The sequence below is a fragment of the Pavona decussata genome, unplaced genomic scaffold (genome assembly GCF_977016875.1).
Source record: "Pavona decussata unplaced genomic scaffold, jaPavDecu1.1 SCAFFOLD_94, whole genome shotgun sequence".
Classification (NCBI taxonomy): domain Eukaryota; kingdom Metazoa; phylum Cnidaria; class Anthozoa; order Scleractinia; family Agariciidae; genus Pavona; species Pavona decussata.
The window spans coordinates 1,854,504-1,880,461 of NW_028145511.1; the positions used below are offsets into that span (position 1 = coordinate 1,854,504).

The 25,958-nt window shown below is 39.0% G+C and overlaps 2 protein-coding genes across 4 annotated transcripts in view; one reads left to right on the forward strand and one right to left on the reverse strand.

Annotated features, from left to right (window-relative positions):
- On the forward strand, positions 1–15,469 carry LOC146473341 (cytosolic phospholipase A2-like). The gene is made up of 16 exons (XM_085118542.1): positions 1–477; positions 1,997–2,097; positions 2,625–2,706; positions 3,667–3,813; positions 4,422–4,540; positions 4,617–4,654; positions 5,304–5,439; positions 7,435–7,571; positions 8,901–9,126; positions 9,863–9,980; positions 10,913–11,050; positions 11,201–11,314; positions 12,120–12,419; positions 13,081–13,268; positions 13,971–14,160; positions 14,703–15,469. The coding sequence occupies exons 1-16, from the start codon at positions 264–266 to the stop codon at positions 15,002–15,004; spliced, it is 2,550 nt and encodes an 849-aa protein (XP_084974668.1). The 5' UTR covers positions 1–263; the 3' UTR covers positions 15,005–15,469.
- Positions 15,470–17,087: 1,618 nt separating this feature from the next.
- LOC146473342 (uncharacterized) overlaps positions 17,088–25,958 on the reverse strand; it is a 41,501-nt gene continuing 32,630 nt past the window's right edge. For all 3 annotated transcript variants that reach the window (XM_085118528.1, XM_085118529.1, XM_085118530.1), the window contains 13 exons: positions 25,648–25,676; positions 24,215–24,376; positions 23,996–24,083; positions 23,628–23,722; positions 22,786–22,899; positions 22,254–22,310; positions 21,938–21,971; positions 21,526–21,605; positions 21,351–21,419; positions 20,530–20,634; positions 19,850–19,925; positions 19,082–19,194; positions 17,088–18,542 (listed from right to left, as the gene is read on the reverse strand). In XM_085118528.1, coding sequence (XP_084974654.1) covers positions 18,420–18,542; positions 19,082–19,194; positions 19,850–19,925; positions 20,530–20,634; positions 21,351–21,419; positions 21,526–21,605; positions 21,938–21,971; positions 22,254–22,310; positions 22,786–22,899; positions 23,628–23,722; positions 23,996–24,083; positions 24,215–24,376; positions 25,648–25,676 — 1,145 coding nt within the window. In that variant the 3' untranslated portion in view covers positions 17,088–18,419. The remainder of the gene's footprint in view (positions 18,543–19,081; positions 19,195–19,849; positions 19,926–20,529; positions 20,635–21,350; positions 21,420–21,525; positions 21,606–21,937; positions 21,972–22,253; positions 22,311–22,785; positions 22,900–23,627; positions 23,723–23,995; positions 24,084–24,214; positions 24,377–25,647; positions 25,677–25,958) is intronic.

Consider the following 25,958-nt stretch of genomic DNA (forward strand, 5'->3'; position numbering starts at 1 on the left):
GTCATCAGTTTTAATGAGGTAAGCTCATCGCGTTAAACCCGAATCTTCGTGTCAGTTGTAAAAGCTGATATCCTTATAATTTTCACACTCAAACATCACGCAGACGCGAATTAAGGATTTTAAAATACGATGGGGCTGATGACAGTATCAGCAAATTGGAATGATAAGGGACAATGAAGTGCTAATTGAAAAAATTTCCACAAGACAGCAAACAATTCTTCGTTAAGCACTCCAGTTAATGAAGCATTTCAGTGCCAAACAACATGGGCTCTAGTCCATCAAAGAAAACTACGATCAAAAAGGTACTACCTCTGCCTTGGCACAAACCTGTTGACCAAATCTCGGATCAAAATGGAATAAAAATCAAAAGAAGTAACAACAAATCGGGTCACGAGCCTGTAGATTCGGACTCCACGGATGAAGGAACTGTACGGATCAAAGAAGCTGAAGAAAAACAAAGTTTCCAAGCTCATAACGGTAAGTTGAAGTCAACAAACTTTGGAGCATCGAGAATGCAAGCGATCGATTTCGATTAATCTGAAAATCGAAACTGATTCAATATGAGCTATACAGTACTAGGGTTGAATCAAATGACTTGCGCGCAATAATTTGAAACTATAAAAAATTCAAAAGGAATGTCAGCATTATAATAAGTGTTGTTTAATTGCAGTACACGTAGTGTTGTGACAGGATAAATGATCATCTGGATGTTCATATGCTGGTTAACGTCAGGGCATGTACTAGGCATGTTTTTTTTAATATTTTTAGTTCCTCTTTCTGTATGCCGCCACGTAAGTCACACAAAACAGCAAATGAGAATGGAATTAGGTGCCAAAAGTTTAAGCAAACTTTTTCAAAGCGCATAATTAAGTTTCACTTAACACAAGAATGCGAGTTGGCGATTGAAACGGTTTTTTGTGAGCGTCACGTCTAACTTTTATCAATTCTCGTTAAAATTTGATCGAAAACAGATATCCAACTACGACTGAGCTTACCAGTTGATAGCGTACGCGAGTTCAGTAATTCGTGATCCCAAGGGTCGTGTTGTTTTGCATATTTTCAGACTCAATCCATGATAAAGATTGCTCGAAAGTTGCTGGAGAGCATTTTTTAAAATAAGATTTGGTGGTCGCAGGCCTGAGTATAGGACAACAAGAGTCTTCATATCCGTTACGTTTGAGTCAGATCAGTAAAAGTTAATAAAATCGCCTTTATTATAAACTTAAAACGTGAATGAACACTGAAGTAAACAATGTTAAAATGCTTACGCTAATGAGGGATTCGCCACGCTTGAAAGAGTTTTGCTATAATCGGACCTCAATTCAGGACGTACCCTCAAGAGGGGTGTTTGGAGGCCTGGAGGCTGGAACCTGATGCCTTTCTCTGCTGGGAGATGGGACAGAAATGTTGATTACACGCTTTTTTTTTATAAGAACGCTCAGGCTGAGATTAACCAAACTTTTAAGAACATACTAAGAACATACCCCAGTCAGTGAACAATCTTTATTTTGCTTATTTTTTTAGTGAGTAGTATAAATAAACGTAAAAGAAATGTAAAACTGTAGTCCAACATGAGAATTAACTCAAATACTTAGGGACGTTTTTTGACATTAAGACCTTTAACAACGTGGTTTTCTTATTGCATGATACACGGAAGAACTGTTTGTAGTCTCGGCATCAAAGCAAGCTGCACAACCATGTGATACTTCCAACTTGATACTACATCACATTTTCATAATGGTGTCATTTGACTACCGTTTTCATTTTCAAATTCAAATTTTGCTATCCCAGTGGCGAGTAGAAAATAACAGTTCTAATTAGCACGAAAAAACAAAACTGAAGGATTCTGGTAGTTTTTCAGATCCTTGAAGCAAGCTCTTTCAGAAATAATCATTTATTCTTACTAGTATTTTAGAGAATCAGGAGTTCTTTATTGGTATACTTTGTCCCTTCAGTTTTAAATCGTTTATTTCCACCATGTTTTATGTTCCAACAGACGAAAGAAAATCAAATTCTTCATCTCCGGTGGCGAAGGAAGCAACAAATATTCCGAAATCTCCCAAAGATATTCCAAAGAAACCGCCTCCCATATTACAGGTACGTGCTAGTTTCTTTCTTTCTTTCCTAAAGTATGGACTTTTTCAATTTTTTTCAATTTAATTTTATTTGCCACACATAAAGAAAACAAAAATAACAACAACAGACACTAGGGTAATACAAATTAAGTTACAATGAAGAAAGAAAAAAAAAATATATATATATACATAAATAAATATTAATAATATTATAACTCTTCGCAGAAGTTCAGGCTTCAGGAGTTATCATCGTTTATTATTATCAATAATAATAATAATAATAATAATAATAATGATGATGATGATGATGATGATGATGATGATGATGATGATGATGATGATGATGATGATGATGATGATAATGATGATGATAATAATAATAATAAAGTGGTGGGGTAGACCGAAAAGAAACTATAAAGTTTATTCGTGATTCGGCCTCCCCAATTAGGTGCAATACCTAAGTACCTGACCAATATTGTTTTTAGACTCAAATAAATGTTTTACCCGCCTTTTTATTGAAAACACTGACCCTGTTTGATTTCATTGCAGGCCTCCTATCGTCCTTGTTTATTGTTGCAAGTTAAGGTTCTACGTGGTTATAAAGTCACGCTAGGCGAGTTCAATGATTTCTGTAAGTATCCTTATCCTAATTAGGTTGTGATTGACAATGATTACTGAGCTGTTCACCCAGAAGTAGCCAGGATCAGAAGAAAGGCTGACGCCTTCGAGGATCCAGCACGTTTATCCGTTTTCATCCTGGCCATCCGCTGTCAAAGATAACTTATGCTAGTTTCTGTGTACTACATGTGTAATTCTTAACAAATCTGAACCATTATTTCAACTTTTCCATTGACACAACTAAGTGTTTTGGCACAGCACTGAAATATATGACATCACTCTTTGAGTTTGGGAATTCGTTTTCCGGATTATAATTCTACTGACGTTTTCTAAGCCGACAACACTGGGTCTTGTAAGGCCTGTTCGAAACGTCGTGCTACTGCCGTGCCGAACTTAAATCAATTTGACCCAGCAGTGGCACGGCAGTGGTTTTAAACGTCGAACTGATTTAATTCAGTCGCGCCAAATTCTAAAATATAGATATGCGTAGAACGAGCAAATTAACCCAAAATAAATTAAAATATTAGAGAAACAAGGCTTGTATTTCAACATAAATTTTCGATCTTTCTGTTTGATACATAAAAATAATTTATGAATTTAGTTCGGCACGGCAATAGCACGCCGTTTGAAACCAAGTTGCGCTACTGCCGTGCAGCACGACAGGGCCTGCCGTGCTAAATAGTCGTGCCGAACTTAATTCAGCCTCTTGCTACTGCAGCCGTGTTTAAGTCGAATTAAATTCTTGAATTTAGTTCGGCACGGCAGTAGCGCGATGTTTGGAACAAGCCTAAGTTGCTGTAGGTATGTCTCACATGAAATTAGTCTGTGTGAGCGCTGGCGTTAGTTTAGCCAAGCACGAAGCGCGCGAGATCGAGCGCCAATATCGCTCTTAGCTAAATAAACGCCTGTTATATGCAGGCTTACATGAAGTGAACTATCCCCGTCTTGTAATTAACACTTACTTTATTTGCAGTGGATACCCCGGATCCTTATGTCAGGTTGTACATTCCTTCATCCCCACATGGCTTTCGCAAAACAAAAGTCCAACGCAACACAGCCAATCCGATTTGGAATGAAGTATTTTACTTTTATCTCGATCCTGGATTGTCGAATATGTTACGTAAGTTTAAAATAAAAACAGAAAATTGTGACATGTATTGATCACCGAGCTAGTGATATACCTGTGGCCTTGTGGCTAGGGAAGATCACCGTGCACTGATCCTCCGGGCGGGGAGGAAGAGGTAATTCCCTAAGTAAGCCGTTTAAGCCTGGAAACGGGTATAGATTCTAGAAACCAGGGCCCAGTTGCATAGCCCGATTAAAGCTAATCCGGGATTAACGCAAACTATTGCTAATCAACAAAGATTCTTCCAAAAAAATTTTGGCCCTTAGTTTTGACTTAGACTTTTCTTTACATTTAGCTTGAAATTAGCCTTCAAGCCCATTTTAACGAGCGACGATGAAAACCTCGATTAACTTTTAGAGATGGATTAGCGTTAATCGGCTTTCGAAAATAGGAAAAACGAGTATGACTTTTAGAGGCCAGGTCTGAAAAGGGACAGGGTTTGGAAAACCGAACCACGCATCCCACCAAAAATTCCGACTGAATACCCCCTCCCCCGGAACTGATCCCTAACTCTACCAAACACAAACAATAACTCCTAACCTCCAGTACTATGAGAAGTCAGTTGTTGAGACTTATGTTCGTATTTTTTATTTTCCTTCTAGAGATAACGCTGATGGATTTTGATACAGTAGGTCCGGATGATCTAGTGCAACATAAAACATTTGATCTCGGAAATTTGGAACTAAATAAGAGTCACGCGGAGACGTTTACTTTCTGCGAGGTATGAGCTTTTTTTGGTCTTTTTCACGTTGATCCAGTCGTTTCCTCGGTAATCTTCTTATTCAATCACGTTTTAGGAATCGAAAGTTGACGTAGAAATGCTGGTGGAGACTTGGTAAGGATTCAGCGCATCAGGGATGGTTTATTTCTACAGGGGAAGGGGAGTTTTTCAACAGTAATTTTAACTCAACACACCCACCCCTCCCCGCCCCTCCTCCACAGACACCCTTGGAATTTTCTTTTTTCTTGTATGAGCCCTAAAGAGAAAAGGAAAAGAATGAAAAGGTTACACTTTACATCAAGCTGTTGTTTTAAGTGCTGAAAATTAATCCGAATGATCGGTGTGTTATCATTTAGTAATACCAGGGTTAAGATGCCTATCTTTGAAGCTACCACATGCCCCATCCCCTTTACCCCCATCAATTCCACCGGCTCAATCGACCTCATACAAATGAATGGTTCGTTACTGTGCTACAAGAAATTTGTTCTCAGAATTTATTGCCTAGGGTACTGCTTCCAGTACTGATTTGTTTGACAAACCTTAACACCAGTTTATATGCCAGGATTGTGTTTGCGCTAACTTCCTTACCGAAACTAAATAGCTAGTTCACACCTAATGACCCTAAAAAAATTAGACATTTTAATCGCGTAAAATATATCTGAAGAAATTCATACCCTTTTAGCAACGAAAGTCTGTATTTCCAACTGAATTCAACACACGGATCCTGAAATTATTTAAATCAGGTGTTATCATGTTCTTTTAGCACTGCCCCCACAGACATGCGTTACAGTACGGAACTTTGTCGCGAAGAAACTGGATTTATTGGGAAAAGAAAGGAGTTTGTTTTTGAGGCCATGAAATCCGTCCTTGGTGAACGCGGACCCCAAACAGTTGAGGAGGTGAGTGAAACTTTTTCGCACTGATGATTGATCAGAGAATTAACTCTGTAGAGTATGTTACTGAGTGTTAGAGTGAACCCATGAAATTCCCACTGAGCCTTAGCCCACGTAAGGAAATGGGAGAACGTACGAGGCATCCAACTCCGGAAAGTCTTACGTTAAAAGTTCCAGATTAGAAATACAAAAGCATTCTTTTTCTCGACTTGGTGTAAAGCTGTTGAATGCGATACCATCTCATATAACAGACCTGCTGAAGAAAACATTCAAAATGGTACTTCGCCAATTGCTTTTTGATGTCCTGGAAAAAGACGATGACTATATTGAAATCCCTATGATAATTAAAAATGTAGGACTAACTAAATAATTGTTCCATTTAGTATTTAATTACTTTTGTTTTGTAAACTAGTGTAAAATACTTTAAATCTGTTACTACGTAAAGTTTTGGCATGTCTGTATTTGTAAGTTCTCGTTAGTTTTCTAAAGTGTTCATTTATTTGTCTTGTAACGCCTCGATTAGTTTTGTAACTATTTGCGGGACAAACCATTCCTGTTGTTTTTCAAATAAATTGTTGTTGTTGTTGCAAAGAACAAAATCTTTGACCGCTGCGGGAATCGAACTCACCCGAGTTGAAAGGCGGTCTTTGGAGGATCCAGAATTTTCTCACGTAGGCTGAAGCTGAAGTAAATCGGAATGTTACCATGCCGTGTACATTTGATTATAAATTAAATCAATTCTGGTTCTAGGGATCCGTTTCACAAAACACCCAATGGGTTTTGGAGCCCGAAAAGTATTTTTCTATCGACAATCAGTGATAGTTCTTCGTGGAAGCTAGCCCTCACAATGCACGTTTCATAACCTTGTAAAGATTTCAACGTTTTACCTTTCAAAAAGATTAAAAGTCGACTTTCTGGTAGCGAGGACCGTGCAAGTGAAATAGCTTTTCGGGTCCGATCCGCAACGAGCGAATAAATCTCGTTAAATTTACGTACGTTACCCACACAGTCTTACGTCCGTCAAATCCTATATCGTACCGAGGAAGAAGAAGAAGAAGAACAACAACAACAACAACAACAACAAAACAAACATACAAAGTAACAGCTAAAATGTTAGCGGAAAAAAACTGAGATTTTCATGACGCTTTTACACAGTAGTGGTAAATAAATATTTTATATATGCCATTCAAAAACTCATTAATAGTTCATAAGCCCATAGATCAATCAAATGGTCGATACTGCGTAAAACATCACGTGCAGTGGTTTTAAAAACCCGATAAAACCTCCTCCTTTTTAGTATGCGGTGTTGTTTAATGTTTTTCTCGTATGCTAATTTCCAACGTTCACAAGGGCATCATTAGGGACCTTAAGCAGAGACGACGACGCCGCCGACGAAAACGAAACTTAAAAAATTACCTTCGCGTCTTCTGAATAAATTCGCGATGATTTATAATCTCTCAGTTTGTGCAATGTAGCCGAACTATCGAGGAGCTAACGTCGTAGGGGCGCCTTTAAGGTTCAGAAAGGGAAAGGTAAATTAACCATCATGCGTTCACGTTCTCCACAAAACCTTAAAATTGGTCATTTCACGTTGTTGTTTTGCAGAGGACGGCAAAGAAATGTACCAAAGTGTATAATGCACGTGCAGAGCCAGTGTTTTGCTAATTAAAACTATTGTTTTCTGACGTTCTCGTTGACGTCGTCGTCGTCGCTGCTTAAGGTCCCTATTGTTATGAACTCTCTTGACACACGCTTTTCCAGGAATGTTTTTGAAGCCGTTCAAAAAACTCGCAGCAAGTGTTTTATTGGGTCTAAAACTACTCGGCTGCGCCTCGTGGTTTTAAATCCCCATAAAACACTGCTGCTCGTGTTTTAAACACTACATAACATATCATAAACTGGTCAATCTTTGCTCTAACAAAAGTTGCTAGCTTTAATGTATGTATCTACATGAATTAAATTTGCCGAATCGCCGTTGAACAGATCGAGTTTTACTGACAGGTGCCCACAGTAGCTATTCTTGGTTCTGGAGGTGGATTCCGTGCCATGGTCAGTCTAAGTGGGGTGTACTGTGCTCTGAAGGACACGGGTGTGTTGGATTGCGCCATGTATGCCGCAGGACTATCAGGGTCAGCTTGGTAAGCATTTTATCCATTCGGTTGCTTTATAACCCAAAGACTGTTATCCTGAAATGAGCTCGAATCAACTCACAGGAAAGGTTTACCCAGCGTTTTATGGGCTAAACACATACCGTCATGATACTAGTTATGCATGCAATGCTTTCGAGTGGATATTCACGGTATGCCACGAGAGAGCACTGCATAACTAATTTATCCCATGCCACTCATTAAATTAACTTTCCTGTTCGACGTCTGGTTCCAGCAATTCAAAATGAAGGTCAAAACTGGGGTATTCTTCTTCCATATTTTAGTTGTTGACAGAATTTTTTCTGAATGAAAATGTTGACCTGTCGCAGGCTCTTCAATCGATCTTTCGGCGGGAAAAATTTGTAGGCCTCAAGGAACGCCTGGAGCTTTTCGTTTCTAGTTTTCTGATTGGCTGTATTCTCTATGACGTGGGATAAATCTTTTGATTTTACATGTACAGTCCTGTTATGGAATATTCGTAGAATGCTAAACGGCAGTTATTGATATATCGAGAAAGAGCCCACACTCTGGATACTCTGGATCAAACTTGAGTGGTTTTTATTTGAATATACAAGTAAAGTAAGCAAGGCTGACCTGACTGCGTAGAAAACGTGAACACGACAGCGACATGATGGAGACCAAACCCGAAAGTCAAAAATGCAACCGTGGACAGCTGTTTCGAGCTGGTTGGCTCTCGTGAGCACGGTGTAGCGACAGGAAGTAAAATGGTCAACCAACGCGAGTTCCGTTGTGTACTAAATGCTCGTGGTGATTATTCCGGGTGGGCCTAAATTGAAATGTTTGCCAACGTTATAGTGCAGGGACTATGAATAAGCGACGTCATGTTTGCCTTGGTTCTGCATTACTTCGCTACGCCGGATATGATTGGTTAACGAGTCAGTGTCGCCAATTTTTTTGTCACTGAATATCCAAAAATCATACTGATTTGCGTTGGTGGAATGGTCAAAATAATGATTCAGATGTGTTAGCAATGACCCTACTAGTGCACAGAAACTAGTATTTAAAAATTATCTTTGGCTGCGGATGGCTAGGATGGAAATGGATTGCAACATAAAAAAATTGGCCAATTTTTTTTAAGTTCTTCCTGTGTATTGTAGAGAAGTTGCTAAAACCTGATTATAAGTTGTTCTTTCTCAGACGATCCCCTGAATATTTTCTTCCCAATGCTCTAAGAACAATTTCATGTTATAAAAAAGGTTCTTTGTCAAATATTTGCGCTGTTTTGACCAAAATACAGCAAAATTCCCATGACAGTAAGAAACTCACTTTTGCTTAGTTCGTTTTTGTAAAATTTGTCAGGTATCTCTCCACATTGTACTCGCATCCCGGTTGGCCGAATGTTCATCCTCGAGAGGTAAGGGACCAACTGAGGGAAAACATCAACGATAACTGGGTATGGATGATGTTAACACCTTCCTGGACGATCAGACATCTGAAGATTATTATGGAGAAAAAACGACGAGGCCAGCCTGTTAGTTTTACAGACTTCTTTGGTTACTTGGTCGGAGAAACGATTTTGAAAGACGTAAGTAATTTTTTAAAGACGTAAGTATGTGAATCAACAACAGGAAAAAAGAACAGTAAGGAGATAAAAAGTCAACAAGAAAGCGAAAAGAATACAACAAGGACAAGGACGTTTCTTCAGAGCCCCAGTTTGTTTCACTTTCAGAGGGATACCGTGCAAGATGGTAGTAATATTTCAACCACGAGGAAAAGTGTTTCATCCTATTTCCAAACACCGAGAAGAGGGTGAAAAGACAAGGCGCATGCGCAGTTGAGCGTTTTTTAAATCAACTTTGAGGTGTTTTGAATAAAATGAAAAACGCTTTCGAGTGTTTGATATAGCTTCTCTAACCAAATTTTACTATAATTAAGGATGTCACATTTCCAAACTTCTTTCACAGTAGTGATTTCCTTCGTTTTGTCTTTATGACTTTAAAGTTTAATGAGTTTGACAAATTTAAATCACAACTGAGCGAATAAATAATCCCCGATTTGGGACTCTAGCTGATTACTAATATCTTTAACTTACTTTTAATCACAAGAATTGTTTTTTTACTCCTACTATGTCACAAGCTACAGCTGTAGCTCACTCAGCTAGCTAGGAGCTGGTCATTTTGTGAGTTTCTATTTTCCCCGTTAATTGTGAATGAAATAAGCTTGGTTTGTTGGTTCGCTAGACGGAATATGTTTTCGATAACAATTTTTGACTGACCAAAGCCGAAAAACGTTCTTAATTTTGGTTTTGTTTTATTTGTCAGCGTGACGATAATCCCATACTTAGTGAACAACAGCAAAAAGTTCAAGATGGTCTGGTTCCCTTCCCTCTCTACTCTTGTGTTCACGTGAAAAGGGACGTGTCTGCAAAGGAGTATTGCGGTAAGCTAAACCTCTGCGAGAACATATTAAAATGGTCAAAAATTACATTTTTTCTTCGCTTTAGTTTCGCCGGCTTTTCTGGCCATGCCTTATCTATAGCAGCCTTTATCATCTTTCATCATCATCGTCATCATCATCATCATCATCATCATCATCATCATCATCATCATCATCATCGTCATCGTCATCGTCATCGTCATCGTCATCATCATCATCGTTATCATCATCATCATCATCATCATCGTCGTCGTCATCATCATCATCATCATCATCATCATCATTTATTTGCCTTACTTAAAAAAAATTAGAAAGCATTCAATGTAGAACTCAAGGTAATGGCGAGGAGACCTCAAGAACCACCAGGCTTATATAAGAGAGGCCATCTCGGCTGTCATTAATAAATAGAAAATATGGTACTGCGTAAGTTCGGCTTGGTCAATTCATGATTTTACAGATAAAAACTGCAACCTTTTTTCTTTAAAAGTGAAAAAACTAGATGCAGATGTAATTGATATTGGGAGAGAGTTCCAGATTTTGGGACGTTGGTAAAGGACTGTAAATTGCTTAAGATTTGTGCGACAAGAATAGTGGTTGGCTGTTCTGGTGCCATAATTGTGCACTTGGTTACTTGTTACTTCTTTCGCTCTTATTATCGGTTGTTCATTTTCCTGTGCTTGACTCTGATAGCACGTTTCCTTTTCTTGCAACTATTTACAAGTCTCCTCATTTAAAAACCATGTTGCTTGTTTTTCCAGTCTAAGTAACCGGATTACATGTTGTTTGTTATTCGATTTCTGATTGGTTCATTGGTTGTGAGCGCCAGTTGGTTTTTGATCAATTAGTCGTCATTCTTTCGACCGCTAGCTAAATTAACAAGGTTAACATGATAAAATACATTTTCCCTGTTACTTTTTGCCATCTTTATTTTGCAGAATGGATGGAATTTACACCGTACGAAGTAGGCATGCCGAAATACGGCACCTTCATGCGGACAGAATACTTTGGAAGCAAATTCTTCTGTGGCAAACTTGTCAAACCATATCCAGAACCTCCACTTTACTACTTGCAAGGTAAACTATAATCGATGCTTGGTTATCAATACATCATCACACACATTCTGTAGCTTTGTTGAACACATTTTTCAAGCGTCCGAGCCTTGGACCGTTTATGTTTTTCGTCAGGGTTTCTATAGATTAAATGTCTTTTTTTCCAATAAATAGGAATATGGGGCAGCGCCTTTACAATACTTCTTTATCGTGTGCTGCGTGAAGGGAAACTTCCTGACGATACGATAGAGGAAATGAGTAACGCTGGAGATCTGCGAGAAGAACTAGGTATATATCGAATAAAAATATTGGTTTCCTGCTCTGGAATCATGATTTTAAAATATAAAAAAATTATAAAAATTCTCTACTCAGAGCGCAATTAAAATTTCTTCAAAGTGGGATATTTCGTTCGGATCCACCGAACTTCGTCAGCCATCTGACGAAGTTCGGTGGATCCGAACGAAATATCCCGCTTTGAAGAAATTTTAATTGCGCTCTGAGTACAGAATTTTTATATTTTAAAATAGGTATATATCAATATCTAATGAATAATCAAGGTCTATAGAAGAGCAATGGTAGACAAAGGCAGATGGTGCATACGCCCTGCATTTTCTTTTTTACCATTACCCATTTAGCTCACAAAGGAGAGACGATGAGGTGTAGTGTTTCCTCCCTAAGGCCAGGAAACAACATGACCGTGCTTCGAACCACCGATCCTCCGTTATTGGTCACTGCTCGTCCTTCACAATCACCCCGGGTGACAAAATGTTTGGAACGACGAAACCTCGAGTACATGCTGTGCTTTCTCACCAAGTTACATTTATACGTTGATCAAGTAGGCCTAAACATAGCCTGAATCTCCTGCATACAGTAGGTTTATAATTCAGTGGTCCAAGCAAACAAGTGACATAATTTCTGCGGGTTTTCACCATTTGATTTTATTTATTAAGAGTTTAGACGGACTGACCAACTGGATATTTTGGCTCTTATGTCTTTGTCGTTATATACTTAATCTTTAATAAGCAGGCGTCGCGTCCTTTGTGCGAATAAATAACTGAATGCAGATACAGTTTTGCTTTTGTATTTATTGTAGAGGAAATAATTAACGGGATAGATGACGAAGATGGCGATGCTGACAGTGACAGCGATAATGAAGAAAGCGATGAAGATACAAAAGACGACAACAACAAGAACAACAACAACAACAGCAACAACAACAACAACGATGGCGATAAAACCAAGGAACAAGATGATGAAGAAAAGGGTTTCCTTGGACGTGTGTTTGAAACTCTCTTGGACAAAATAAAATTGCTGAACACACGCGTCGGCCGAGCGGGCCTGATACACAACTTCCTTCGAGGCCTTGAGGTACTATCGGGGCCAGTTCTCTCAGGTTTGTAACCAACGTTTTTTGTTTTTCTTTCTTTAAATGAACGTCGAATGATAGGTGATTTTGTAAACTAACATGATCTACAGTCCTCGCTAAATTTTGTTTGGACACGTCACAGCCATGCTAATACTGTCCTTCCCGTGCTCTCTCCCCCCCCCCAAACATGTTGTGTGCTTAGTGACCTGGCGTTGGATTGGAAGCGAGGCTAGGGGTGACCTTGTTTTGACACAAACCTCGCTGTTTCTATATGTAAATGTAAACTAGTTAGCATAAGAACAGCATGATCTACATATGAAAAGCAGTGAGGTTTGTATCAAAACACGGTCACCCCCAGCCTCGCTCCCAATCCAAGGCCAGGTCACGTAGAGCACAACTGTAAAATGGGCTATTCTGTTAGCCAATCGATATCTTGCAAACCAACATTGAGAGGGCAGGGTGATGATATCCGTCCCAGCAAATTTGACTGAATGTAGGTCGATTTATTTCTTATTCTAAAGTACAATGTTATGGGTACTGTGAGGGATAAGAGACCCTTTGAAATTCTTCCAAACATAAAGTCCTGGAAAGGAAAATTGGCTGCCGAGAATCAATGAAAAGAAACCAAAGAGAAAAAATCCTTTGAAGTCACCTTACTAAAGTTAAGATGTTTTTCTTTGTTACGCAGAGGAAATGACTGATGTTACTGAAACTGCTGACCAGCTAGCTTTGACGGCCAAACACATCTACTTAGTGGATAGTGGGCTCGTGTTTAATTCCCCCTACCCACCCATGCTGAGGCATGAGCGAGACGTGGACATCTTTTTGTCTTTTGACTTCAGTGCAAGAAACAGAGATGTTGAATGTCCTTTTGAGGTAAAAAAAAATTCATTTTTACTCTCTAGCGAGTAAAGCTGAGTCGGCTCCAGTTACTTCAGACCCCCAGCAGAGATTTTAAGGATCCTCTGTTTTCTGTTGATAAAATAGCTTACACGATCAAAGGAAATTCATTGAATAAACTATCTGACTCCCTTGATCAAACAGATCGAAGCCTTCGTAAGTGTCTCGTGACATTCTCGGTTGATTACGTCACTAACTTGTTTTTGACAACGGGAAACTGGCATTTATACTCCAAAATTTTGATGTTTGGCATTAAAATGTTAAGTGCAACTCTGCCTACGTAGCTCCACCTTTTAATGTGGTACCCCATATTTACCTTTTAAGATATTTGGAAATTTATCATGTCACGTGACCTTTTTATTTTTTAATTGACCGTTACTGTTAAAATGTGGACATCGTTAAAAGGAGGAATGATTAAGCCCTTGCCAGGGGTCATCGAATAAGCAACAAACAAGATTAATATAATGTAGCTTAAGCGGGGAAATCCTTTCACGTGTAAATATTTATTGATATTCCCCTGCAAGGGCCTCCATTGTAAACTAGATCCAATTCAATACTGAAAATACCAATACGGTCTTTACTGAAATGATTTGACGTATAAAACAAACTAGGCCTTGACTATAGATATCTAGACATTTGGTTTCAATCATTTTCTGTTTGTTTCTTTTTTTTTTTCAGGAACTCTTATTGGCAGAAGAATGGGCCAAGAAGAATAACTTCAAATTTCCTCCGATTAAAGCAGAATTACAATACAAAAAGTGCGGAATGAGGGAATTTTACGTGTTTCGTCATCCGAAGGATCCAACTTGCCCAATCGTAATCCACTTTGTGCTGGTAAACAAAACATTCAAGCAGCAAATAAAACCAGGTATTTTATATCTGCTGAATGCTTGCTAACAGCTCCGAAATTCATCTTGAATTATCAACTCGACAACTAGGTTAGTCAGGAGAAATTTGGCTACAGAGAAATGATTTTTATCATCCATTTAGAGCCGTACAACAAATTTTTAAAACGATCTATTACTCGCTATGTTTAAATTGTTTTTTGTTTATTGTTGAATTGATGGAGAGAATTCAGTTCTGGCTCAGATTTCTAGTTTAGTTTTAGCAGCTTGAAGCTAGTAGAGTCCTGGCATTTTATACCAAGCAGTACCAACCATATAATCACACAAAATGAACGGTGAAGACTGGTATTGGCCTGTCGAACTATCGCACACTCAAGCCTTTTCACGTTGTATGATAAGTCCTTGCAGTAGTTCTTTTGACTTTCATTTCTAATATTATACTGAATATTTCCTTCTCTTTCTGTGAATCATTGTTAAATATTTTGCATCAATTGAAGAGGTACTTTTTAAAATCTTAATGTGATATATATATATAATCTTAATGTGATATATTTCAATCCATCAGGCGTTTACCGCCAGACAAAAGAAGAGAAGGACTTCGCCAACTTTTCCATCTTCGAGGATCGCCATAACTGGTACAGCACTTTCAACTTTCATTATCACGACGAACAGTTTAATCGGTTGGCGGATCTAAATGAATTCAACACGCTTCTCGGTGAAAAGACGATTAAGGACGTCATTGCCCACTGCATCAAGAAACGGCGGAGTAGAATTCAGGGTTCAGAAATTGATGATGAGTTAGATACGTTTACTTCAGTGGTAGACGGAGAAGAGAAGGAGAAACAAAGACACACTGATTTTATATAGACTTAAGGAACTGGTCATAACAAATTTTTTTTGAAGAGGACCGACCTAGTCTGGGGTATGAAGGGGGGGGGGGGGGTGTATCGAAGACACCACCTATTATCTAATGAACATTAATTACTGACAAAAATTTATTGGCTTTAAAATTTGAGTTGACACAGATATATTCTGCCAGAAAGAGTCAGCATTGCTAGATGAACAAGAAAAGTGAGGTTTGAATCTCACTGTCATTTTTTACTGCTGGATAGAGGGTTGTCTTTGGAATAAAGACACCATCTTTTTAGGTCGAGGAAGGATGGGGGTGCAGGCAGAGATCACCATCTATCTGTGGCCATAGTTTGGTGGGTCCTGTTTGAGTATAATAGTTTTGACCACGTCCCTAATACGGTACAAGCATACGGTATTGCAAATTAAAGGGACCATTCCTTTTTATAAGATAGGGTAGGCCGGTTGAATCTGGTGTGAGTGCGTGTGAGGGGGGGGGGGGGGTGGGGTTGGGGGAAGTTCTCTATTTCGCTTTTTGATCTTGAGAGGGGGTGGAGAGGTCTTTTTTGTACAGATAATCATACCTAGATAATTTAACCTCTTGGAACACTTTTCGTTGTATTAATAAACATACGCAGAAAACTATCGATACATATTTTCGCCCCAAATAAAGGTTATTTATTCAATATATTTATTTTACGTTTATCAGTGTAATAATATAATAACAACACACTAGTTTATTATATTAAAAACAAAGCCTCGAAGAAGAGAAGTGGGATTTTTTTTCACCACATGTAAGTTGAAGTTAGCTACACCGTCATGTATGACAAACATTGGAGACCTTCAGAACCGGCACAAGTACGACTGCTAGTACGACTTTGAACCGCGAGAGGTCTGGGGCAAAGATATACTGACCCGTCGTCGCCATCGTCACCCAAACGATAAGGAGCTTAAGACGATGACAGCGACGGCAACGACAACGCCGTAAAACAGTAGGTTTAATGAGAGAAAAACAATCGCTCTGCACGTGCGTTTTACAGTTTGGTACACTTCTTTGCCGTCCACTGGTATATGACCAGCTTTAACTGAGGGTTTTAATAAAGTGTTGTTGTTGTTGTTGAAATAACCAAATTCAAGGTTTTGTGGAGCCGTGAACACACGACGGTGAATTTTTCATTTTCTTTCTTAACTTGAACGCCACTCCTACCAATTTGCTTCCTGGGTAGTTCCCCGTTTCCGTAGACGTTGAACGAGATGAAAAAAATTGCGAGGTAGCACAAATAAAATAAAGTTTTTTTTTCAGGTGACGTTTTCGTTGGCGTTTTTCGCTCATCTCGGAATTGTCTGGGTTTCTTAAGTACGGTGCATCCTTATACAGAGGTATTTTTTGTGCGGTTTATAACTGTGCAAAGAAAGATCTTAGCATCCAAAAAGAAAATTTGGAGTAACCACACATTTTTCAGAGACAATTAAGTATTTTATGAGTTATTTCAGAGCTAACCTGATTCAATAGCCCTTGCTAAGGTCTACTTTTCACACAGTCTTAAGCTGCAAAGGTCCGTCCTTATACTTAAGCTCATCTCAGTGCCAGCCCTAAACTTACTCTGAAAAGCGTTTTTGTTTTGCTTTTTCTTCGCTCAGGGAAACCGCCCTGCAATTTCAATTTTATGAAAACAAGCGTCTGTAATTGTGCCGACGTTTTTTTCATAATTCCCGGAATTTTAACTTACGAAAGATAAAAAAATTGGAAACAAAGAAGTTTGTTAAAACTAAAGCGGTATATCAGATGCAATAAGCTAACGACAACAAAATGTCCTGTAAACTCATGCAGGAACATGCTTAACTACATCTTGACGACAAACCCGATTACTCCCCTTCTTGAGAAATGATATATAAGGTTTTTATTCAACTCCAGTTATTTGTCTTTCCTTTTTCGACCCCAAAGAAAGGAGCACTGGAGAAAGCGTTTTGGGCTCCTTACATGTGTTTAGTATTTACACTTTTCCTACCACCGTGACCATAGAAGTAATCAAAGAAGGCCAATAATCATTCAAAAAAAAAAAAAATAATAATAAACAGACAAAAAAATTAAACCTTCACGTGCTCTCTACGTCGAGTTTATTGCCTATGTTATAAAGAATATTAAACAACTGAATACATCTACCTTAATTTCAAAATACATTTACATTGAACAAATGTACACATGTAAAACAGGAGTGTTCACACTCAATCTAAACTATTTCACTCCCAGAGTGAAAAACCACTGAAAGATGTTCTAACTTCCGAGTCTGTGGATATCGATCTATCAAGTGTGAACATCCCAAGAAAACGGCCGTCATGTCAAGCAAAACTTCTCTAAATGGTGTCCGGTCCTCAAATTTTACAAAAGATGCAAATCTCTCCTTATTTCAGAAACTTCTGGGAGCGAAACAATTTAAATTAAAGAACAACCTGTTCTGTTTCGGAATTGAACGAATTTTAGTGAATTTTGTGACGATACACTTTCGCTCGTTTAAAATAATAAAATCTTTGTACCAGTACGAACGGCAAACATTAAAACTTTTGTATAAATCGATTCAAGTCCTGTGATGTGGATTTTATCCATCCATATCATAAATACTCTTTATTAACAAATAAAAGTTGGAACTTGTTGAACTCTTAAACGATCATGCATGTGTGAAAGTGAATGAATGTAACATAATTATAGTAAGAACTCACATTCTTTCCTTTTCTTTGTTATAAAGAGGGTCTAGACTACAATAGACCATTTATGTATTCTCAGTATTGAACTGGAATTAAACAAACTCATTAATAATTCATAAGCCCATTGACCTATAAAATGGTCGATTAAACATCACGTGCAATGGTTTAAAACCCGATAAAACCTCCTCCCTATTAGTATGCGGTGTTTAATGTTTTTCTCGTATGCTAATTTCCAACGTTCACAAAAGCATCATTGTTATGAACTCTCTTGACACACGCTTTTCCAGGAATGTTTTTGAAGCCGTTCAAAAAACTCGCAGCACGTGTTTTATCGGGTCTAAAATCCCGATAAAACACTGCTGCTCGTGTTTTAAACATTACCTAGCCATCACGCGAGAATTGCAGGGGAATTGCAAATATATTTTTTAATATGTCCCCCACAAGAGCCTCCATTGCAAGCTAGATTCAAGTTCAATATCGAAAATACGAAAATGGCTTACTGACGACTTTTACGTTAGCACTTAATTAGCAGATATTTAAATATCTGCTAATTAAGACAATGCAACTAAACTTCCTTAAAACCAAGTGGGAAATACTACATTGTCCTACATATATAAAATCCAGTAGTTAAAAATGAAGTTAATTAAGTGTTACCGCTAAGAATCGTCTAAAATGAACTCTGAATTATTTCACGGTGTGGATTGCTTAATTAATATTGGTTTTCCAGTTTTTAGTCCCCAACAATCTGCAGTAGTAACTTTTCAAGGTCTCCCTTCATGTTGTCCTCTATCGCTTGCTTTAGGGAAACGCCTGTCTTCTTTTGGTATTCGCTTTTTATCTCGGTGAGATCAACCTAATAGAAAAAAATTAATAAAAAATTAATAAAAATTATAAAAAGAGATGATATAAACTTTGATCCGACACCAACAACGCACGACTTGGGATCAATAGCTACAACCCCAGCCTCGTTCCTATGCATTCCTGGCGTGATTCTACCTTTGTATGGTGACGTCACTGTAACCCCTCATATTTGGCACACTCCCGTCCCAGGCTTTGCGCGGAAAACGATTCCCCGTTTCAGGTCTCGCGGGGTAGGGAGAACAGCCATAGGTGTTATAACTCTACGTCTACGTGTTTCCCAGCACTATGTAAATCTCATTTACTTCTTTCTGTTATACAGAGTTGTGGTCTCATTCACTCAGAAGCCTCTCAGAGAATCACACCAGGTCGACGACATGCTGGCACTAAGGATGGTCACAGCCAGGCTTTATTATGTCCTCCGTGGTTATTTTACTTCCCCAAATTGGAGACGGGACCATCATATCCAAGCCACGTTATATGATATTCATGAGTAAAATTTCCCATGAATTTTATGCTAAAATTTCAACTTACCTCTGATCTTGAAATGACAACACGAGCTATGTCTTTGCTATCAGCGGATATTCCACTTAGCGCACCCTCGAGCACTTCTGCAAAGTACAGAGGAGGATTCCGCGTGCATCGAACTACAAATAAAAAAAGAAATAATAAAAAAATTAAATAATAATAATGATGATGATGATGATGATGATGATGATAATAATAATAATAATAGTAATAAACAATATATAAATTAAATGAATCGACGAAACATTACTTCACTGGACTGCCTTTTAGTAGCTTTCTCAGACTAAAATTGCACAATAGACTCGCTCTCTCCTACAATCTCCTGCCGGACCAGTTGTAATCAGGAGAGGTCCCGGGTTCAGTCCCGCTCTGACCACTTGAATGTGTTTCGCAGTGGCTCCGTTTTCAAAACCAAGTCCACGAGTATGTAAATAGCTTGGCCTTGTGATTTTTAATGATTGTTATCTTCAGTTGGTATATTTATTTAACTGAATTCCACTTGAATATGCTATGTTATTTGCTCTATTTAAGTCAACTAGACTATTATAATAATTATGATTATTATAGCATTTTTTTAAGCTTAATGATTAATTTTTAGCTTATTTCCTCTAAAAATCCTTCACTGGGGAAGTGTTAATAACGTATGTAATTATAGTGTCTCCAATTGGCACTGCAGTGCCGAACAAGAGAAGAAGGGCAGGAATCCTTTCCTTTCGCTCAAACAGCTATTAAGGGAAATAAAATTTGTTAGCACCTATTTTTTTTTTCAGTTACCTATTGCTTCAATGGAATCGTGGAAATCTCCAGTAAGCTCATCATTCACTGAATCCATTATGTCTTTCTTAGCAACCTGACACGATAATGACAAACATTAGGATTAAATTCTTCATTTTCAGACATGCTACGCTTCCGATCCAACTATACTTTGATACTGTTTCCAAGAACTTTTTTTTTTTTTTTTTTTTTCCTGTTTCCAAGACCTGGAGATAGAACAGATTTCTGAGAATCCTGAGCATCAGGAAGGGGCGAAGATTTTACGGGCGAAATCGGGACTACCGAAAGTTTACAAGACGGGCTTTTGCTAGGTCCCGATCTTGTCCATGAAATTTTCGCCCCGTTCCGGCAATCTGTCCCTTGATTTCCGAGGATGCATGTTTTCTGAGCCAAGTGTCCAAAAAAAAAAAAAGTGCAGAGTATGAAGTACCCTGCATTGTAAAATTGGTAACACAGACTATATCTGGCTGTAGTCTTGTTCCGTAGTCCCCTACCCTACCCTGCACAGCGTAGGAATCCGTATTGAAGGGTGGGGTAAAATTGCCCAGTAAGCCTTTGCAAATGCGTCAACGTCGGCGTAGAAGGGATCAATGAGTATTTCCAAGATTACGCTTGCAGCAAACAAGAACTCATTGAACAGCAAAACAAACTTGTCTGGCTCATTATTGTTAAGTTCTTACATGTTTGTACGCTTCAAATGTTGCTTGCAGCTGCGTGATGCTTCTTTTTGTGAGAATATTGACAAATACCGACTCGTCTGTTCCCCATTTTTCCTTTTCGCCGGCCTGAAACAAGAAAGTACACAAAATGTTAATGGTCAAAAGCAAGTTTCAACTTTCGGAACTCTGGTTTATAAATGTCAGATGAATTTTATCAGTCAGTGACTCAGGCATACCAGCAAAACTGAGAAAATCCGAGTTCTCACAACAGGAGTAGAATCTTTGACCTTCCGATCAAGCTAGTTTGGATGCTCTACCACTGAGCTACAGGAGACTCGTGGGCGCTAAGGCCATTAAACTAGCTAGGTTCATTCACGATAGGAGCACTCGATTTCCTTTTTCCGAGTATGCCTGTGTCACTCACTGAATAATAGGGACCTTAAACAGCGACGACGACGACGTCAACGAGAACGTTAGAAAACAATAGTTTTAATTAGGAAAACACTGGCTCTGCACGTGCATTATACACTTTGGTACATTTCTTTGTCGTCCTCTGCAAAACAACAACGTGAAATGATCAATTTTAAGGTTTTATGGAGAACGTGAACGCATGATGATTAATTCTCCTTTCTCTTTCTGAACCTTAAAGGCGCCCCTACGACGTTAGCTCCTCGATAGTTCGGCTACATTGCACAAACTGAGAGATTATAAATCATCGCGAATTTATTCAGAAGACGCGAAGGTAATTTTATAAGTTTTGTTTTCGTCGGCGGCGTCGTCGTCTCTGCTTAAGGTCCCTAATACATCATTCACATAGATTCACAATGTTATAAATTTCTGACCTCAAAAAGTTTGGTAGCATCTTCGTAGGCAAGATTGTCGTCGACTTTTTCCGTGGTACTTCGTTTTCCCTGTGGAATAAAATGCACAGAATCTGAGTGTCTGTCGTGATGAAGACTAGGGACAAATATATCGCTAAAGCACTTTAAAACTCGGTCTGTCTTTGTCGCTTCTTACCTCTGTCAGTTTAATCAGAGTAGTTTGAAGGTCTCCACTGGTCTCACTCCTTATTTCATCCACAAGATCCTTTCCATGAACTATGAAAAGGGAAACAAAATTCTATATCAACAATTATGCGTCAAAATGTCTCAATTTATTTTAACTAGAACCAAGTTCAGAACATGCTTAAGGCATTTAAAGTTAATTTTTTTTTAACATTGGAGTAACATTAGCTTGTTTCCAATCATCAGGAAAAACTCCAGACCGGAGCGAGAGATTAACTAAGTCAGTAAAAACTTTTGTTATGCCGTCAGCACAAATTTAAATCATTCTGTTACTTATACCATCAGGACCACATGCTTTGCATTTTAAGTTATTTTAGAGCAATGTCCTAAAAATGGGTAATTAATGGCACACGGAAGGCGCTTACCTTGTTTGAAAACGGATTTAATCGCTTCAATTTCCTGACGAAAAAAAAGTACTGTTACTGAGCTGAAAGGCATTTGGAACAAAAACAACAACAACAACAACAACAACACAATAACAACGGTAACAGAAACAAGTTGTCACAAGAAATTAAGACAAAGCGTGTACCAATGTCCTTTGTTTCCGCCTTGGCCAAAGATAACGAAACACGAGAACGGTGGTTGTTACTTATTTTTTCACGCTATGGCGTAATATGGCTTAAGGAACACATACATCTGAGAAGGTAATAAGCAGGCTGAATAAGGCTGAATAACTCTTACCTCTGAGCTTCGTGAGCACAGAATCTCTATCAGCACTGCTTCATTAGTTCCTAGACCCTATGGATGAGGCGGCCAGTAAACGAGTTAGAAATATTAGAAATAAAAAAGCACAAAGTGAAAATATAATCCATCCTGCATATCTGTCACAGAATGAAATTTCGTTTTCCCTCGAAAACCCGTCTTGCTGGTTTCCAGCACGTGAGTTGCTTAGAAACAGGATGACGTTTGTTACGCCGTCATACGACGTCATGCAAGCCTCATGAATGGGATTGGAGAATATGAATCCGAAATCCCTGCTCGTACCCAGGCGCCAGGCGCCAATGCATTTCGCGAAAAGAGCGGGAAACCAGTGGCGCGACAGTCCCACAAAACCTTGAGCGCTGCGTCTGACTAAAGAGACACCCCTGGGTACATAAGACATGCGACAGAGGGCGTGAATGCTTTCTGGGGGCTCATCTATCGTGGTGAGTAGGTAGCCTGCACATTTTATCTGACTACTGTATTTTGGAACTTCTATGCATGTTGAACTCACCGACATGGCGTCATGTAGCGAATTAGCGTCGTACAACTCAGGTGCGGACATCATAGCCACTATGGCGTCTTCAAACTTGCCACCAAGCTCCGACTTTAACTCTTCAACAAGATTCTGAAAAGGAAACGCAAGGAAATGAGATGCTGTTTTATAGTTACAGCCGGCAACATGCAGATTATCTTAAGGACGGTGCCTACTATTGTTACTGCGCATACGTTCTACGCATCTCGAGATACTCGGGTTTCCTATGGGTGCTGCCTACTAATACAGGGATAATTTTGCGCGGTTTAAAACTATACGGAGAAAGCAGAACTTAGCAAATGCTTTTGGTATCTCAAAAGAAAATTAGGGGTAACCATGCATTTTTCAGAGATAATTAAGCTTGAATTTAGGAAAAAATCCCATACATTGCTTTATATTTTGGCGCTTTTTAGAGATATTATTGCTTAATTATCTCTGAAAAATGCGTGGTTACCCCAAATTTTTCTTTTTGGATTCCAAGAGGCCTTGCTAAGATCTGTTTTTCCCGCATAGTCATAAGCCGCACAAAAATACTTCAGTATTAGTAGGCACCGTCCTTAAATACTTGCTTATTGATGAGTTCTACAAACTGTATAATGATAATTCTGAAGAATTTGCCAGCCTAGTTGATTTTCGCTTCACTCTTAATTCCTGCTTACGATCGTTTTTGCCGAGATGGCTAAAAAGCCAAGAAGACGGGTAGTGAGTTTCTACCCAAGATGGCTTACGAGAGGAGGGGGGGGGGGGGGGGGGACTAAAATGGTTAAGAAGGACAGGGAGAAGGTTAGAGGGGTGGTGGTCGGGTTAGGTGGTCAGCTCACCTTGCTATACTCCTGTTCAAACTTGGCGGCGATCTCTTGTCGTTGTTTATTTGTACGTGATCCCAGCACCGCCATAATAGCATCCTCGTCACTGCCTGTGGTTGAATGAAAAGGGTGTGGAAATGAATTAATCGAGGAATTGGCTTACTTTTTGCAACGTCGTTTATTTTTTTTATAAGGTGGATGGCTGTTACAGGTATCAAATTTTGTTTACTTAAAGAACGAAGCGTGTTTTGTTTTGAAGAAAAAAAATGTCATAACGCGTGCATACAACACATTTTGAAGAAACTTTGATGCAAGTGTTGCACGGTGACGAGAGAAAAATTGCGCCCAATTGGCACTGTTGGTGAAACCAGACTATTTCTTACCGAAACCCTTCATTGCGTTCTTTAATGTCTCGGCATCTTCAGCCGGATTGAAGTTCTCCGCTGGCCTTAAAGTACCGTGGTATTCAACCTGAAGAAGAGAGAGAGATAGAAACTTGAGTAACGTCTTCCTTTCTTTGATAGCCTTAGGTTAGACGAATGCACTAAAATTTATTGAGATGTGTCTCACATTCTAGTCAAGAATTTTTCAACTTTACTAACCTTTTCAATGTTCAATTGTGGTCTGTCTTCCTTCTTTTTTTCTTCCACCTGGTCTCCAGACCCTTCATCATTTTCTCTTGGCTTTTCAGCGTCTCCTGAACTTTGAGCAGGTTTCTCTTCCGGTTTGCTTTTAGGAGGTTTTGCCGCCACTGGCTTTTCATCCTGCGAGAAAAAACAGTATTGTGACTATTCATACAAAAGTTGCAAATTACAAGTTTTCTATGTTCAGCCAATAACATTGCAATTATGTCCTTTTCAACCTCGTTGAGAATATAAATTGTTTCCGATAAGGTTCAGGGAAGTGAATACTCCCAGGGGAGGGATTCAGTGACAGCTTGGGAAGGGAGGTGAGGCTTTAAATTGGCTCCGTCAACCCTGACTCTGTTAAGGTAAAAAATCTGTCTTTTTCATGAGCCCTCATTCAAAATGCTTCGTTTTGTGGCCCTGTTGAAAGCCGTTGGAGGGTTGCATTGCACTGTAACTAAAACATTTTTAATGTGATTTTCCCTGCGCCGATGATACCATGTCACTCTGTTGTCGACAGATAAAGTATCGAAACATTCGTCTATGAAGAACTTGGACCAATTCCAAAATTGATAATTCTTTTAGGTGAAAAAGTAATGAAATTTATACCGGCTGTTCAAAACAAAAAGTCCTGAAAGCCGTAAGGTATTGGGCCGTACATCATTTCGGTCAAATATGGAAGTACATCCCCTACACCCCCTCCCTCAGGACCTTCCTTATCATCTCAGCTACATTGATTTATTTGTAATCACTGCTACTATGTAGCAACTAAACTTCAAGTTTGAGGTTTCTATCGGTTGGAAGGTTGGAAGGAGAACTAGAAACAAGCGGTTAAAGTCAAGAAAAAAAGGTACTTAAAGAAACCGACCTCAAGTTCTGGCTTGTTTTGCCCCCCACTCCCTCCCCCTCTCGCCCCGATTTTCCATGCGGCAGCACCCTAGGTGGCTGTCTATAAAAAGTTGTGAAATTTTATTTAAGTGTATGAATGCCAAGTGCTATAGTGGGCCAAAGCTCTAATGAAAGTGTTATAGAAAAGCTAAACTTCTTTTAGAAAACTAGTAACTGGGTGTATATATAACGACAAATTTGCGCCGCCAACCCGGTCTACAGGAAAAGATCGGCTCATACAATGATTTTTAAAAAAGGAAAAGTATTCTGGAAAAGTCCGCCGAGGGTATTCAATAGCTCATTTCCGAGTTGCTTTGAACCTCATAACGAATTCGAGGCTAAGTGCAAAGCTTTTTAAGCCTCGCTTTCATAATGAGATTCAAAGCAACTCGGAAAATGGACTGTTTCAGTCAAGCATCACTGTCCTTCACTAAAATAGGTTGAAATTTACGAAGCCCGGCGCTCAAACGTTAATAGTAACATACTAACATACAGTTCAACGAATGATAACTGCTTTTTACCTTCTGTGGTTCTTTGGCTTCTCCTGTGTCTGTAGATAAACATTTATACGTTAGCCTGTCATTGCAGAAAATAGATTTCTCCTTTATAATTTGTGAAGCTGGGTGGAAGGGGAATGAGGGGGAGCTGGGGACGGGGGGGGGGGGGGTTGGGTTAGAAGGGATGGTAACCAGGGGGAAAAAGGGAGGGAACGGGGAGAGCGGTGACCGGAAGTAAAACATAATTTGTTAAAAGGCGGTAAGCAGAATGAAGAACCATAAAGGCGCAAATTTACGTTATTAAATATCAAATATGTGGGCCTCTGCCGGGGACG